Consider the following 16,502-nt stretch of genomic DNA (forward strand, 5'->3'; position numbering starts at 1 on the left):
TTGGAGCTGGGCTTTGCAGTGCCCTCATTTGATTGCTGCTCAGGGGCACTGTGAGGAGTGTGGCCAGCAGGACAAGGGAAGTCCTCAGTGTGTTCCACTCTGCCCTGGTGAGGCCACAGCTGGAGTTTTGGTCCAGCTCTGGGCTCCCCAGTTCAGGAGGGACAGGGAACTGCTGGAGAGAGTCCAGTAGAGGCTGCAAAGCTGCTGAGGGGCCTGGAGCAGCTCTGTGAGCAGAGGCTGAGAGCCCTGGGGCTGAGAGCCTGGAGGAGAGCAGCCCAGAGGGGACCTCAGGAAGAGATAAAGGCTGGGGGGCAGGGGGCACAAAGTGGCAGCCAGGAGGTTCCACCTGAGCAGGAGGAGAAAATTCTTTGGTGTGAAGCTGCTGGAGGCCTGGAGCAGGCTGCCCAGAGAGGCTGTGGAGTCTCCTCTGGAGAGCTTCCAACCCCCCCTGGGCACTGTGCCCCTGGGCAAGCTGCTTTGGCAGGGGCTGGGACTGGCTGATCCCCAGAGGCCCCTTCCAACCCACACCCCCACCCCCCCCGTGCTGGGATTCTGCTAAATGCTTTGCCTGAGGCTCCTTACAGCCTGGCTCTTGCTGCTTGCAGCCCTTAGTGTCTAGGAAAAGAAGAGCTGATGGAAACCCTGAGAGGAGCTCAGAGACCCAGCGAGGCCAGCAGCAGAGAGCAGGGCTCGGAGTGCCTTAGCACACCGTCACTAGAAAGCTGCTGAATGCCTTCCACCCCAAGAGATCCAAAAATATCTGGAAGATCATTTCTCAGCTGGTTACTCATCCACCTCTGAGCAGCAGCCCTGCCTCAGGTGGGATCCAGCAGCTCCTCTGCAAGGCAAATGCAGGAAAGCAGGCTGGGAGCCTGCGGTGACAGGAGTCAGCAGGAGACAACCTGGGGAGCGGAATGCAGGACCTGAGGCACAAAGGTCCCAGCTCAGCACTTGCAGGGGAGTCAGACTGGATGAAGAAACCCTCATAAGGTTTCAAAACCCTTTCCAGAGCTGCAGCTGCAGGCTGAGGGCTCCCCTGGTAAACTTCTGCTGTGCTTCCTCTCCAAATGAATCATGGAGTGGTTTGGGCTGGGAGGGAGCTCCAGAGCTCACCCAGCCAAGCCCTGCAGGCAGCAGGGACATCCTCCCCTGGAGCAGGTTGCTCAGAGCCCTCTCCAGCCTCACCTGCAACAGCTCCAGGCAGGGAGCCTCAACCCCCTCCCTGGGCAACCTGCTGCAGTGCTCCAGCAGCCTCCTGGGGCACAACTTGTTCCTCACCTCCAATCCCAATCTGCTCTGCTCTCATTTCAAACCATTGCCTCTGCTCCTGGCCCTGCAGCCCTTTGGGAGCAGTCCCTCTGCAGCCTTCCTGCAGCCCTTCAGCTCCTGGCAGGCTGCTGTGAGCTCTGCCTGGAGCCTTCTCTCCTGCAGGCTGCACAGCCCCAGCTCCCTCAGCCTGGCCTTGCAGCAGAGCTGCTCCAGCCCCCTGAGCATTTTCCTGGCCTCCTCTGGCCCTGCTCCATCAGCTCCAGGCCCTTCCTGTGCTGAGTGCCCCAGAGCTGGGCACAGCCCTGCAGGTGAGGTCTCCCCAGAGCAGAGGGACAGGATCCTCTCTCTTCACCTCTGGCCACACTGCTTTGGATGCAGCCCAGGATGCATCAAGATGAAATGCAGCATCAGAAAATTTGGGGTTTTGGCAAACCTGGGCTGAATTCTGCCCTGGGAAGGTGCAGCCTCAGAGGAGACAGAGAAAGGGAAAGAAGATCCCTGGCTGCTTTCCAAACCAACCTCCTAGGACCACAGCAGCAAGTCACATCTTGTAGGGCCTGGCCAGCAGGTTGGCTTTGGTGCTCCTCATCTGCTACCTGCTCGGTGTCAGAGCTGAGCAGGGTGGCAATGAGAGCAGAGCTGACAGCTCCAAGGCCTCAGGGCAGCTGCCCAGCAGCTCCACCAGGCTCTGACATGCAGAGCCCCCGCAGCTCTCAGGAGAGCCACCTCCAGCTTTGCAGCCAAGGGCTTCCCCAGCTCAGCCTTCCGTTGTGCTGGTGTCACATCACCCAGCAGGATCCACAGCACAGCTGCTGGGGGCAGTAAGGGTCCTGGTGGCTGTGGAAGGAGTGAGCTGTGTGCAGTGAGACTGCAAATCAGGGAGCCACAGCAGGGTTCGAGCTGGAAAAGCCTTTCAAGGTCATGGAGGCCAAACTGCAAACCCAGCACTGCCAGGGCACCGCTCAAGAACCACAGAGCTGTGGAGGCTGGAAGAGACCTCTGGGATTCTGGCCCCCAGCACCACATCTCCAGAGCTCTGAAACCCCTCCAGGGATGGGGACCCTACCGCTGCCTGGGCAGCCTGGGCCAGGCCTGGGCAACCCTTTTGAGCAAGAAAATGTTCTTTATGTCAAACCTAAACCTCCTCTGGGGCAACCTGAGGCCATCTCCTCTTGTTCCTTGGTAGAAGAGACCAACCCCAACCTGGCTGCAGCCTCCTCTCAGGGAGCTGCAGAGAGCAAGGAGGTCTCCTTCAGCCTCCTCTTCTCCAGGCTGAACACCCCCAGCTCCCTCAGCTGCTCCTCCCCAGCCCTGCTCTCCAGACCCTCCATCAGCTTCCTTGTCCTCTGCACACAAGAAATGTTTTGTTTCTCAAGTGATCAACTAGTGAAGAGGTCCTTGGCAGGCTGGGCTGCAGGAGAAGTGAGGGCAGCCTGAGCTGAGTGCTGTGGTTACTCTGAGCACTCTCAGGCCCAGGCTTGTGCACAACAAACATTAAAATAGCTTCCCTGGAAGATTATTTCCATCTAAACAGGCACCAGAACCCAGGGCTGCTGAAACCACTATTTTTATCCCCATTCTGCAGCAGGGGAAGTGCAGCTGCAGCACATGGAGTGAGTTACCTGGAGGCCAGCAAGCAGCTGCTGAGGAAGAGCTGAGTGGGGATCCCCTGAGCCCATAGCCACAGTCCTCGTCTTACAGCTTGCCTACCTCCTGCCCCTTCAACGATTACACAAGGCACAGCCACACTCCTGGCAGCCTGGGCCAGGTGTCAGGGGTGGAAGGAGCAGGGAGATGCCAGCTTGGCCTGACCACAAGCAGCAGGTGCAAGGAAAGTCCCTGCCCTGGGACCTGAGGTGCTGGATGCTCTGGGGAAGAGAGGGAATTTCTAGGGACTGCACTGAAGTCTCTGCTGGGTGCCTGCTGTGGGAGGGACATTGATTTAACCTGGCTGCTCTCCTTCCCAGAGATCTGCTAATGCAGAGCAGGGCTCTCCAGAAACTCTCTGGGATCTCTTCCTACCTCTTCCACGCAGCCAGGCTGGGCTGCACCCCTGCACCCCCAAAGGAACAGCTTCGCTGAGGGCACAGCTCTCCTCTGATCTTCCTTCCACATCCTCCTCCTCCTCCACGAAGCATCCAGGGCAGCTGACAACCATGGCAAGGGAGTTTGATCCCTACTCTGAGTCCATGGCTGCTGTGCACCACCCCCTGGCCTGTGTCTGGCTGTGCACCACCCCCTGGCCTGTGTCTGGGCTGTGCACCATCCTGGCCTGTGTCTGGCTGTGCACCATCCTGGCCTGTGTCTGGCTGTGCACCATCCCCTGGCCTGTGTCTGGCTGTGCACCATCCCCTGGCCTGTGTCTGGCTGTGCACCATCCTGGCCTGTGTCTGGGCTGTGCACCATCCCCTGGCCTGTGTCTGGCTGTGCATCACCCCCTGGCCTGTGTCTGGGCTGTGCATCACCCCCTGGCCTGTGTCTGGCTGTGCACCATCCCCTGGCCTGTGTCTGGCTGTGCACCACCCCCTGGCCTGTGTCTGGCTGTGCACCATCCTGGCCTGTGTCTGGCTGTGCATCAGTCCCTGGCCTGTGTCTGGCTGTGCACCATCCCCTGGCCTGTGTCTGGGCTGTGCATCACCCCCTGGCCTGTGTCTGGCTGTGCACCATCCCCTGGCCTGTGTCTGGCTGTGCACCACCCCCTGGCCTGTGTCTGGCTGTGCACCACCCCCTGGCCTGTGTCTGGCTGTGCACCATCCTGGCCTGTGTCTGGCTGTGCATCAGTCCCTGGCCTGTGTCTGGGCTGTGCACCATCCCCTGGCCTGTGTCTGGGCTGTGCACCATCCTGGCCTGTGTCTGGCTGTGCACCATCCCCTGGCCTGTGTCTGGGCTGTGCATCACCCCCTGGCCTGTGTCTGGGCTGTGCATCACCCCCTGGCCTGTGTCTGGCTGTGCACCATCCCCTGGCCTGTGTCTGGCTGTGCACCATCCCCTGGCCTGTGTCTGGGCTGTGCACCATCCCCTGGCCTGTGTCTGGCTGTGCACCATCCTGGCCTGTGTCTGGCTGTGCACCATCCCCTGGCCTGTGTCTGGGCTGTGCATCACCCCCTGGCCTGTGTCTGGCTGTGCACCACCCCCTGGCCTGTGTCTGGCTGTGCATCAGTCCCTGGCCTGTGTCTGGGCTGTGCACCATCCCCTGGCCTGTGTCTGGGCTGTGCACCATCCCCTGGCCTGTGTCTGGCTGTGCATCAGTCCCTGGCCTGTGTCTGGCTGTGCACCATCCCCTGGCCTGTGTCTGGGCTGTGCACCACCCCCTGGCCTGTGTCTGGCTGTGCATCAGTCCCTGGCCTGTGTCTGGGCTGTGCACCATCCCCTGGCCTGTGTCTGGCTGTGCACCATCCCCTGGCCTGTGTCTGGCTGTGCACCATCCTGGCCTGTGTCTGGCTGTGCATCACCCCCTGGCCTGTGTCTGGCTGTGCACCATCCCCTGGCCTGTGTCTGGCTGTGCACCATCCCCTGGCCTGTGTCTGGGCTGTGCACCATCCTGGCCTGTGTCTGGGCTGTGCACCATCCCCTGGCCTGTGTCTGGGCTGTGCACCATCCTGGCCTGTGTCTGGCTGTGCACCATCCCCTGGCCTGTGTCTGGCTGTGCACCATCCCCTGGCCTGTGTCTGGCTGTGCACCATCCTGGCCTGTGTCTGGGCTGTGCACCATCCCCTGGCCTGTGTCTGGCTGTGCACCATCCTGGCCTGTGTCTGGCTGTGCACCATCCTGGCCTGTGTCTGGCTGTGCACCATCCCCTGGCCTGTGTCTGGCTGTGCACCATCCCCTGGCCTGTGTCTGGCTGTGCACCATCCTGGCCTGTGTCTGGCTGTGCATCAGCCCCTGGCCTGTGTCTGGCTGTGCACCATCCCCTGGCCTGTGTCTGGGCTGTGCACCATCCCCTGGCCTGTGTCTGGGCTGTGCATCACCCCCTGGCCTGTGTCTGGCTGTGCACCATCCCCTGGCCTGTGTCTGGCTGTGCACCATCCCCTGGCCTGTGTCTGGGCTGTGCATCACCCCCTGGCCTGTGTCTGGGCTGTGCATCACCCCCTGGCCTGTGTCTGGCTGTGCACCACCCCCTGGCCTGTGTCTGGCTGTGCACCATCCCCTGGCCTGTGTCTGGCTGTGCACCATCCCCTGGCCTGTGTCTGGCTGTGCACCATCCTGGCCTGTGTCTGGCTGTGCATCAGCCCCTGGCCTGTGTCTGGGCTGTGCACCACCCCCTGGCCTGTGTCTGGGCTGTGCATCACCCCCTGGCCTGTGTCTGGCTGTGCACCATCCTGGCCTGTGTCTGGCTGTGCACCATCCCCTGGCCTGTGTCTGGCTGTGCACCATCCTGGCCTGTGTCTGGCTGTGCACCATCCCCTGGCCTGTGTCTGGGCTGTGCACCATCCCCTGGCCTGTGTCTGGCTGTGCACCACCCCCTGGCCTGTGTCTGGGCTGTGCACCATCCCCTGGCCTGTGTCTGGCTGTGCACCATCCTGGCCTGTTTCTGGCTGTGCACCATCCCCTGGCCTGTGTCTGGCTGTGCACCATCCTGGCCTGTGTCTGGCTGTGCATCAGCCCCTGGCCTGTGTCTGGCTGTGCATCAGCCCTCAGGAGTCTGTGCAGCCCCTACAGAGCTCATGTGTGGCACAGCTGGGTGGTGCCAGCAGGCAGCAGCTCACCTTTAAGCAAGGCAGACATCTGCCTCACATCTGCACCTGGCCCAGGCTGCCCAGGGCAGTGGTGGAGTCCCCTGGAGGGGTTTCAAAGCCCTGGAGCTGTGGTGCTGAGGGCCAAGGGCTGGTGGTGCCCTGGCAGTGCTGGGTAGGGTTTGGACTCCACAATCTCAAAGGTCTCTTCCAACCAAACTGTTTCTGTTTCTGTGCAAGGCAAAGGCTCTGACCCAAGGGATTCCTGAGGGCTGCCCACAGCTGTGGCTGCCTTCCTGCAAGCAGTGCCCTGGATTGCAGTCGAGCAAGGGACTGTACAGCAGCCACAATCCACTCATCCTTCCCCATCCCCTCCTCAGCTGTGCAGCATCCTGCACTTCCCCATGGAGGAGCAGTCCTGAGCTGAAGCTCAGGTAGGCAACATGCTGGAGAAAGCAGCCAGCCAGTGGCTCACCACAGCTGGAAGGCAGATTGCAGCTGCCCATCGCTCACTCAGACACCTGGACGAGAGGCACTGCACACTCTGCGGGCAACTGGGGTCACCGACAGCTCCTGCCCGAGGCACAGGGCAGGACCAGCAGGAGGGAGCCCTTGGCCAGCCTGGAGCTCTTGGCTCTCAGCGGCTGAGGCAGGGAGGGAGCTGCTCTGTTGCCCTCTGCTGCTGGCCTGGACCCGGTGCGAAGCAAACTCTCCCAGGCTCATCCCTCGGAAGCACACAGCAGTAACAGAGCACAGAAGCCACTAAGCAGGATGCCAGGGGATGCATCCCAGAATGCCAGCTGGGGGGGTTGGAAGGGACCTCAGGGGATCACCCAGACCAACCCCTGCTCCAGCACAGTGCCCAGGGGGGGTTGGAAGCTCTCCAGAGGAGACTCCACAGCCTCTCTGGGCAGCCTGCTCCAAGCCTCCAGCAGCCTCACAGCAAACAACTTTCTCCTCCTGCTCAGATGGAACCTCCTGGGCTCCACTTTGTGCCCCCTGCCCCTTGTGCTGTCCCTGGGCACCACTGAGCAGAGCCTGGCCCCAGCCTCTTGCCCCCCAGCCTTTAGCTCTTGCTGAGCATTGCTCAGCTCCCCTCTGGGGCTGCTCTGCTGCAGGCTCTCAGCCCCAGGGCTCTCAGCCCCTGCTCCTCACAGAGCTGCTCCAGGCCCCTCAGTATGTTTCCAGGGATGGGATTTAGAAAGCTGGGGAGGGGTCTGGAGCACAGCCCTGGGAGGAGAGGCTGAGGTTGCTTAGCCTGGAGAAGAGGAGGCTCAGGGGAGACCTTCTTGCTCTCTCCAACTCCCTGAAGGGAGGTTGTAGCCAGGTGGGGGTTGGTCTCTTCTGCCAGGCAACCAGCACCAGAACAAGAGGACACAGTCTCAAGCTGTGCCAGGGGAGGTTTAGGGTGGGGGTTAGGAAGAAGTTCTTTATAGAAAGAGAGATTGGCCCTTGGGATGTGCTGCCCAGGGAGGTGGTGGAGTCCCCATCCCTGGAGGTGTTCAGGAGGAGGCTTGATAGGCTGCTTGGTGCCATGGTTGAGTTGATTAGGTGGTGTTGGATGATAGGTTGGATGCAATGATCTTGAAGGTCTCTTCCAACCTGGTCTGGTCTATTCCTATCAGCCTACAAGCCCAAGAGCTGGCTTCACACCACCTTGTTGGCAGCTTCTCCTCCAGTGCTTGCTCCTGCCCACAGCAAGCACTGCAGGGCTGCTCTGCTCCCCTCAAACTCCTGAGCAACCACCCCAGGAATGGCAGAGAACAACAGAAACAAATCAGTGCTGATAGGAAAGGGCAAAAAAGCCCAAAGGGAAATCTGAGCCCTACCCTCTCCAAGCCTCTGAAGCCCCTGCAGGAAGGAGCATCAGCCACTGCCTGCGCCGTGCTGGAGGGGAAGAGCCTCCCGGGAGCCCTCCTGTAAGCAGGAGACTGCCAGCCCCAGCACACTGCAAAGGAACAGCTAATCCCTGGGAAAATGCTAAGGCACAGCAGTGCTTCCACCAGCACCTGCCCCTGGCTCCCGCTGAGGCAACTGCTCCCGTTGGTGAGGACAGAGCCCTGGAGCCTCCCTGCCCTCTGCTGTGGGAGAGGGGAAAAGAGCAACAGAACTGCAGCTCTGGGTGCAAGCAGTGAGGCCTTGGGAAGGCTGCAAGGCTCCTGAGGAAGGTGACCCCAGTGCCTCCAGCAGCACCTCAGCATGGCACAGACTGGGAGGAGTGGCTGGCACAGGAGGGCTGTGCTGCCCTTAGGCAGAGCTGGGCAGGCTGCAGAGCTGGGCAGGGAGAAACTGACTGAAACCCAACACAGCCAAGGGTAGAGTCTTGCATCTGAGAGAGAACACCCCCATGGAGCAGGATAGGCTGGGGCCTGATCTGTTGGAGAGCAGTGGAGGGGAAAAGGACCTGGGGGTCCTGGTGGACAGCAGGATGCCCAGGAGCCAGCAATGTGCCCTTGTGGCTGAGAAGGCCAAAGGCCTCCTGGGGTGGATTAGAAGGGCTGTGGGGAGTAGGCCAGAGAGGGTCTTCTCATTCCCCAGCAGTCCTTGGGTCAGTGGTGTCAGTTCAGCACAGCAGCTGCAGCCCACCCTGGCTGAGCAGGGCACACAAGCACAGCAGCTCAGGAGCTTGCAGACAGCAGCACAAGGTGATCCCTTTGCTCCCACAGCAGGGATGCCCAGCCATGGGATCATGGAGAGGCTTGGGCTGGGAGGGAGCTCCAGAGCTCACCCAGGCCAAGCCCTGCAGGCAGCAGGGACATCCTCCCCTGGAGCAGGTTGCTCAGAGCCCTCTCCAGCCTCACCCTGAACAGCTCCAGGCAGGGAGCCTCAACCACCTCCCTGGGCAGCCTGCTGCAGTGCTCCAGCAGCCTCCTGGGGCACAACTTGTTCCTCACCTCCAATCTCTGCTCTGACCCAGGTGCAGGACCTTGCCCTTTGCCTCACTGTCCCTGATGAGATCCCCCTCAGCCCAGCTCCCTCTGCATGGCTCCCATCCCCCCCTTCAGGCTTACAAACCACACCACTCAGCTTGCTGTCAGCTGCAGCTTTGTGCTTGGTTCCTTTATTGTTTTCACCTCCACAATTCCATTTGCACACAGACATTTTCAAGCTCAGTTTATCCAGGTGCAGCCAGAGCTCCCCATGCTCTGCACACAAAGTCTCTTCCAGAACAATTCATTCTGGGAGACTGCAACTTGACATCTGGTACAACTCCAAAATCCTCCCCTCCCCACCCCCTCAAGCCCACAGAGGTCATCAGATGCCTGAGGCAGCCAAGTGCAGCTCCCTGCACAGCCAGGGAGATGAGGGAGCAGTGCTGCACCAAATCCCCATCCAGCCTGGCACTGGAACAGGTTGTCCAGAAAAGGTATGGAGGCTCCAAGCCTGGAGGTGCTCAGAGCCAGGCTGGATGAGGCCTGGAGCAGCCTGGGCTGGTGGAGGTGTCCCTGCCCATGGCAGGGGGGTTGGAGCTGGATGAGCTTTGAGGTCCCTCCCAGCCCAACCCCTTGTAGGATCCTAGGAAGTGGCCACTTCATGGAGTGCCTCCCCAGCAGCCACAGCTGGTGGCCTCAGTGCTGGCAAGCTGTCCTGTCCTGGCAGAGGAGCTCCAGCCCTGAGCACTTCTGTGCTGCCCTGACCCAGCTGCAGGACCTTGCCCCTTGCCCTACTGACCCTGATGAGAATCTCCTCAGCCCAGCTCTGCAGCCTGCCCAGGTCCCCTGCCCAGGTCCCAGCTCACCCTTCAGACCTACCAACCACACCACTCAGCTTGGAGACAGCAGCAGCCTCACTGCATCACTGACACTGCACAGCACTGGGCCCAGCACAGACCCTTGAGGGACTCTTGGATCTGAAATCCACCCTTGGGTATCAATACAGTGGTGGAGTAAAGCTGGCCTAGCAGTACAGAGAGCATGGGTTTGGAGCAGTGTCAGAGGGAATTCACTCCAGGGACCCCCTTGAGTCCCCTGTGCTGTAACTCCTCCATGAAGCTGACACTGTGGAGTCCTTTGGTTCTAGAGAGTCTTAGCTGAGGCTAACCAGGTCAGCAAACACCAAAGCAAGGCTTTGAGACAAGTGCCAAAGCAAGCTGCCTGTGCCTCCTCCTGCTGCACCTCAAGCTCACAGCAGAGGATTTCTGCTCCAAGCAGAACTTTCCATCCTGCCACTTCTGGCTCCAAAGCAAGTTAAACCCTTGGAATCTGCCCCAGCTGCTGCTTCCCTCAGCAGACCAGGGGCTGGCCTCCATCTCTTTAGTTTCCCTTCCTGCAGTGTCTTCTTCTCTGACCTGGAACAGAAAGACTGAGAGGAACCTGGGCTCAAGACTTTGATGGCTCCAAGACTCAGTGCCTTGAACTGGATCCAAGTTCCACAACAATTGGAGTCTCAGAAGAGATTCACAGATTGGGTTGGGCTGGAAGGGACCTCCAGGATCATCCAGTTCCAAGCCCCTGCCACAGGCAGAGACACCTTCCTCTAGACCAAGCTGCTCAAGGCCTCATCCAGCCCAGCCCTGAGCACCTCTGGGGAGGAGGCATCCACAGCCTCCCTGGGCAGCCTGTGCCAGGGTCTCCCCAAAAGTGTCTTTCCCGTAGCCAGTCTGACCCTGCCTTGCTGAAGGAGGGCAGGCCTGGCACAAGCAGCAGCTGCAGGCTGCTCTGGAATGAAGACTTCCCTTGGCTGCAGCTTCTAAGCAAGGCCAAGGCCTGCAGGGCAGTGTCAAATGGGGCAGGGCAGCCCCCACTCCACGCTCAGGAGTGAGCAGATGCCCCTGAAATAAGGAAGGGTCCTCATGAACGAGCCTGCAGGAGCCTGGCAGTGACCTCCCTGCACAGGATGCTTCAGGCTGGAAGGGACCTTAGAGCTCAGCTGCTCCAACCTCCCCCCCAGGGGCAGGGACACCTCCCAGCAAGACTCTGCTGCTCCAGGCCTCATCCAGCCCGGCCCTGCACACCCCCAGGGAGGAGCGAGGAAGGCTTCAGCCACTCAGGCCATGCACTGCTGACATCACTGAGCACAGTCCTGCTGGGAGGAGACTGCCAAGTGTCTGTTAGAGTTTGCTTTGCCTTTATTGGCACAGCCAGAGCAGGGGCACAGAGCAGGCACAGAGCCAGCTGCTGACTCAGAGCTGCCTGCAGGGCCGGGCTGCTCCGCCAGGCTCTGCCAGGCCCTGCCAGGCTCTGCCAGCTCCCAGGGCAGCCTGCCCGGGCTACCCGCAGCTGCCATCCTTCCAGCCGTCCCTCCAGCGCTCGTCCACGCGGGAGCAGTCGAACTCTGCCTTGCCCAGCTTCCTGTTCACCTCATTGTGCAGCAGGCACAGCCACCGCGAGAAGCTGCTGCGGCTGCTGGTGTCCGGCTGGCTCCGGCGCAGCCTGCGGGCGGGAGAGCGGCGTGAGGCCCCGGGGCGGGCACCACAGACAGACAGACAGCACCACAGACAGACAGACACAGGGGCTGGGAGGGACCCCTGCAGCAGGCAGCAGCACAGACAGACAGACAGCACCACAGACAGACAGACAGCACCACAGACAGACAGACACAGGGGCTGGGAGGGACCCCTGCAGCGGGCAGCACCACAGACAGACAGACAGCACCACAGACAGACAGACAGCACCACAGACAGACAGACAGCACCACAGACAGACAGACAGCACCACAGACAGACAGACAGCACCACAGACAGACAGACAGCACCACAGACAGACAGACAGCACCACAGACAGACAGACAGCACCACAGACAGACAGACAGCACCACAGACAGACAGACAGCACCACAGACAGACAGACAGCACCACAGACAGACAGACAGCACCACAGACAGACAGACAGCACCACAGACAGACAGACAGCACCACAGACAGACAGACAGCACCACAGACAGACAGACAGCACCACAGACAGACAGACAGCACCACAGACAGACAGACAGCACCACAGACAGACAGACAGCACCACAGACAGACAGACAGCACCACAGACAGACAGACAGCACCACAGACAGACAGACAGCACCACAGACAGACAGACAGCACCACAGACAGACAGACAGCACCACAGACAGACAGACAGCACCACAGACAGACAGACAGCACCACAGACAGACAGACAGCACCACAGACAGACAGACAGCACCACAGACAGACAGACAGCACCACAGACAGACAGACAGCACCACAGACAGACAGACAGCACCACAGACAGACAGACAGCACCACAGACAGACAGACAGCACCACAGACAGACAGACAGCACCACAGACAGACAGACAGCACCACAGACAGACAGACAGCACCACAGACAGACAGACAGCACCACAGACAGACAGACAGCACCACAGACAGACAGACAGCACCACAGACAGACAGACAGCACCACAGACAGACAGACAGCACCACAGACAGACAGACAGCACCACAGACAGACAGACAGCACCACAGACAGACAGACAGCACCACAGACAGACAGACAGCACCACAGACAGACAGACAGCACCACAGACAGACAGACAGCACCACAGACAGACAGACAGCACCACAGACAGACAGACAGCACCACAGACAGACAGACAGCACCACAGACAGACAGACAGCACCACAGACAGACAGACAGCACCACAGACAGACAGACAGCACCACAGACAGACAGACAGCACCACAGACAGACAGACAGCACCACAGACAGACAGACAGCACCACAGACAGACAGACAGCACCACAGACAGACAGACAGCACCACAGACAGACAGACACAGGGGCTGGGAGGGACCCCTGCAGCGGGCAGCAGCACAGACAGACAGACAGCACCACAGACAGACAGTCACAGGGGCTGGGAGGGACCCCTGCAGCAGGCAGCAGCACAGACAGACAGACAGACAGCACCACAGACAGACAGTCACAGGGGCTGGGAGGGACCCCTGGGGATCACCCAGTCCAGCCCCTGCCAGGGCAGGGCACACAGAACACATCCAGGGGGGCTGGAAAGGCTCCAGAGGAGACTCCACAACCTCTCTGGGCAGCCTGCTCCAGGCTCTGCCACCCTCACAGGACAAAGGTTTCCCTCCTGTTCCCCTGGCAGCTCCTCTGTCCCAGCTGGCCCCCAGTGCTGCCCTTGGCCATCCCTGAGCAGAGCCTGGCTCCAGCCCTGCTCATCTTTATCCCCAGCACTGAGGGCAGCCCTCAGGCTGCTCTGCTCCCAGCTGCCTCAGCCTGGCCTCACACTGCCTGCAGCAGCTCTGTGGCTCTGGGATACTCTTTCAAGCAGTTCCTTGAGGTCCTTCTTGACCTGAGGGACCCAGAGTCATCCTTTCTACTGCTGCAGAATGAATCCCACAGAGAGCCCAGAAGAGGGGACACTCCACAATGCTGATGGCTGCAGCTGCCTCTGTTCCATTCCTTGTCTGCTCTTATCACCTGAGGAAGGCACAGGAGTCTTATCTCTGCTCAGAACAACCACCATGAGCTCATCACACAGAAGTCCAATGGAAAACTCAAAGCAGAACTATCAATGAAAGCCTGAGCAGCCCCTCAGCCATGTGAGGCCTGCTGGGTCAGTAACTCACTTTGACTCTTTCCTGTGGGGGGTCATGGTCCAGAACAGAGCAGCTGAAACTTCCAAGAGCAAAGCTGAGGGAGCAGGAGTGTCTGCAGCAGCAGAGCCCAGGCCACCTTGGCCTTCCTGCCTGCTCACAAAGGGCATTTCCAGGGGAGAGCCAACCTGCTGCAAGTCCCAATCTAACTGCACCACTGCCACGCAGCCCAGGTTGAAGCAGAAAGCCCCCAGAGTGCCTCTGGAGGCAGCACACAAGGTACCAGCAGAAGGAAGAGGTTTTCTGAGCATCTCAGACTTATGCAAGACTAAAAGCCAGCACCTCTGGAGCCCACAGACCCCAGCAGCTGCCCCTGCAGCCCCCCTGCCCCTGCCGCCCCCAGGCTGCAGCCCCCCCTGCCTCCTGCCGCCCCCAGGCTGCAGCCCCCCTGCCTCCTGCCGCCCCCAGGCTGCAGCCCCCCCTGCCTCCTGCCGCCCCCAGGCTGCAGCCCCCCCAGCAGCTCACCTGTCCCTCAGGTCCTCAGCGCAGTGCTCACAGGGGTAGAACTTGGAGAAGAGGTTGATGAAGTCTCTCATCTCCTGCTGCTGGGCCCCGGAGGGGCGGTCAGGGTAGTAGGCTGCCATGGTGTGCAGGAGCGCCCAGGCGCTGCGCCCCAGCTGCTCGCTGTCCAGGGGACAGTTGGGGGGGGGCTCCTTGTCCTCCCTCACCGCCAGCTCCTGCAGCGGGACAGAGGCTTTGTCAGCTGCCCCTCAGCGCTGGGCTAAGGCTGGGCTGGAAGGGCTTGGAGGGCTCTTCCAGCTGGGTATGTGCTGTGCCCCTGGGGGGAACAGCCTCTGCACCCGGCTGGGAGGGAAGCACAGGAGTGCTTGTTTGGGAAAGCAGCTCAAGGTCATCGAGTCCGACCAGACCCCAACATCTCCCTGTGCACAGCCAGGGTCTCACAAACCCCTCCAGGGAGGGCGACTCCACCTCCCCGGGCAGCCTGATCCCGTGCCTCCGGTGAGGAGATTGACCATGAAATCCAACCGGAACCTCCCCCGGGGCAACCTGAGGCTGTTCTCCTCCCGTCACTTGCTACCCGGGCCGGGAGCTGGCCCCCACCTCGCTGCGAGAGGGGCACAGACCCCCACGCTCGGCAGGGACGAGGCCGGAGCTGCTCTGCGGCCCGGCGGGGAGAGGCTGCTCCGTAACGGGGGGGACGGAGCGAGGGGGAACGCTGCACCGGGGGGCGCAGGCTGCGGCACACTGCTGGGGCAAGCTGGAGCACCGCTCCGCAGCCGCGGGACGAGGACAGCTCCCCCCCACCCCCGGCCCTCGCTCGGTGCCTACCCCGGCCCCGGGGGCCGCCCGCTGCCGCTGCTCGCGGAGCCAGCTCTTGAAGTCCGTGCAGGCTCGGCACGGCCTCTTGGACGCCTCCCCCGCCGCAGAGCCCGCGGCGCCGTGCGGGGCGGCGGAGGGAAAGGCGAAAGGAGCACTCTCGGTGCTCAGGAACGGCGAGGAGCCGCTGCCCGCCCGGCCGCTGGGCGCCGCCATCTTGCGGGGGCGGAGCGCCACGGCCCGGGGGCGGAGCCAGCGACGGGGAGGACCAGGGCGCGGGGCCGGGGGCGGAGCCAGCGACGGGGAGGACCAGGGCGCGGGGCCGGGGGCGGAGCCAGCGACGGGGAGGACCAGGGCGCGGGGCCGGGGGCGGAGCCAGCGACGGGGAGGACCAGGGCGCGGGGCCGGGGGCGGAGCCAGCGACGGGGAGGACCAGGGCGCGGGGCCGGGGCGCAGCCAGCGACGGGGAGGACCAGGGCGCGGGGCCGGGGCGCAGCCAGCGACGGGGAGGACCAGGGCGCGGGGCCGGGGCGCAGCCAGCGACGGGGAGGACCAGGGCGCGGGGCCGGGGCGCAGCCAGCGACGGGGAGGACCAGGGCGCGGGGCCGGGGCGCAGCCAGCGACGGGGAGGACCAGGGCGCGGGGCCAGGGGCGCAGCCAGCGACGGGGAGGACCAGGGCGCGGGGCCAGGGGCGCAGCCAGCGACGGGGAGGACCAGGGCGCGGGGCCAGGTGCCCTGGCACTGACAGGACAGCGCCGTGCCAGGGCTCTGCGCAGCGCAGCAGCAGGGCTTGGAAACCCCTCCAGGCGTGGGGGCTCCACCACTGCCCTGGGCAGCCTGGATCCCCTGATGCAGATAGTAAAGAGAGCTGGCCCCAGATGCTGGGGACCCCACTTGTGAGCAGCTGCTGTGTGTGCGCCCCATGGCACGGGGCAGCTCCCTGCCTGCCCTTGGTGATGAAGGTTGGCATCATCCGCAGCAGAGTGGCAGTCACCAGCGTGGTGTGCAGAGCAAACAGACAGATCATGCACTTGCAGCTCCTGCACTTGCAGCAGAGCACATCCAGAGCAGGCTGCAGACCTTCCAGCACCTGCCACATGCTTGCACAGCTACCTGGAGGAAGCAGTTACTGCTTGCCAGGGGCACTGCGCCCTGCTCAGACCTCTCCTGCAGGGCTGTGCGCAGCTCTGGAGCCCTCAGCACAGGAAGGACCTGGAGCTGATGGAGCAGAGCCAGGGGAGGCCACAAAGATGATCAAGGGGTGGGAGCAGCTCTGCTGCAAGGCCAGGCTGAGGGAGCTGGGGCTGTGCAGCCTGCAGGAGAGAAGGCTCCAGGCAGAGCTCACAGCAGCCTGCCAGGACCTGAAGGGCTCCAGGAAGGCTGCAGAGGGACTGCTCCCAAAGGGCTGCAGGGACAGGATGAGCTCCCTGAGCATCTTCATGTCCCTCCTCTGGCCCTGCTCTATCAGCTCCAGGTCCTTCCTGTGCTGAGGGTCCCAGAGCTGGGCACAGCCCTGCAGGTGAGGTCTGAGCAGAGCAGAGGGGCAGGATCCCCTCCCTCCATCTCTGGCCTCACTGCTTTGGATGCAGCCCAGGCTGTCCTTGGCCTTCTGTGCTGCAAGCTCACACTGCCTGCTCCTCTCCAGGGACCTTCCCCCTGACACTGCTGCCCCTGCCCCAGCCATGCTTCCCTGC

The 16,502-nt window shown here is 62.0% G+C and overlaps 1 protein-coding gene across 1 annotated transcript; it reads right to left on the reverse strand.

Moving 5' to 3' along the window:
• Nucleotides 1–8,976: 8,976 nt before the first annotated feature.
• Nucleotides 8,977–15,023, reverse strand: LOC137445088 (FAD-linked sulfhydryl oxidase ALR-like). Its single transcript, XM_068146512.1, has 3 exons — nucleotides 14,820–15,023; nucleotides 13,995–14,206; nucleotides 8,977–11,314 (listed from the first exon to the last, which is right to left on the reverse strand). The coding sequence occupies exons 1-3, from the start codon at nucleotides 15,021–15,023 to the stop codon at nucleotides 11,152–11,154; spliced, it is 579 nt and encodes a 192-aa protein (XP_068002613.1). The 3' UTR covers nucleotides 8,977–11,151.
• Nucleotides 15,024–16,502: the final 1,479 nt, after the last annotated feature.

Source organism: Melanerpes formicivorus, unplaced genomic scaffold (assembly GCF_026170545.1).
Source record: "Melanerpes formicivorus ecotype bairdi unplaced genomic scaffold, bMelFor1.0.p_v2 SCAF_14, whole genome shotgun sequence".
Taxonomy (NCBI): Eukaryota; Metazoa; Chordata; class Aves; order Piciformes; family Picidae; genus Melanerpes; species Melanerpes formicivorus.

Excerpts from the sequence above, each read along its gene's own strand:
- LOC137445088 (XM_068146512.1), bottom strand. The coding sequence starts at position 15,023 with ATGGCGGCGCCCAGCGGCCGGGCGGGCAGCGGCTCCTCGCCGTTCCTG. Across the intron at positions 14,207-14,819 it reads GGGCGGCCCCCGGGGCCGGG|GAGCTGGCGGTGAGGGAGGA; the intron begins GTAGGCACCGAG and ends GTCCCGCTGCAG. Across the intron at positions 11,315-13,994 it reads GCTGAGGACCTGAGGGACAG|GCTGCGCCGGAGCCAGCCGG; the intron begins GTGAGCTGCTGG and ends TCCCGCCCGCAG.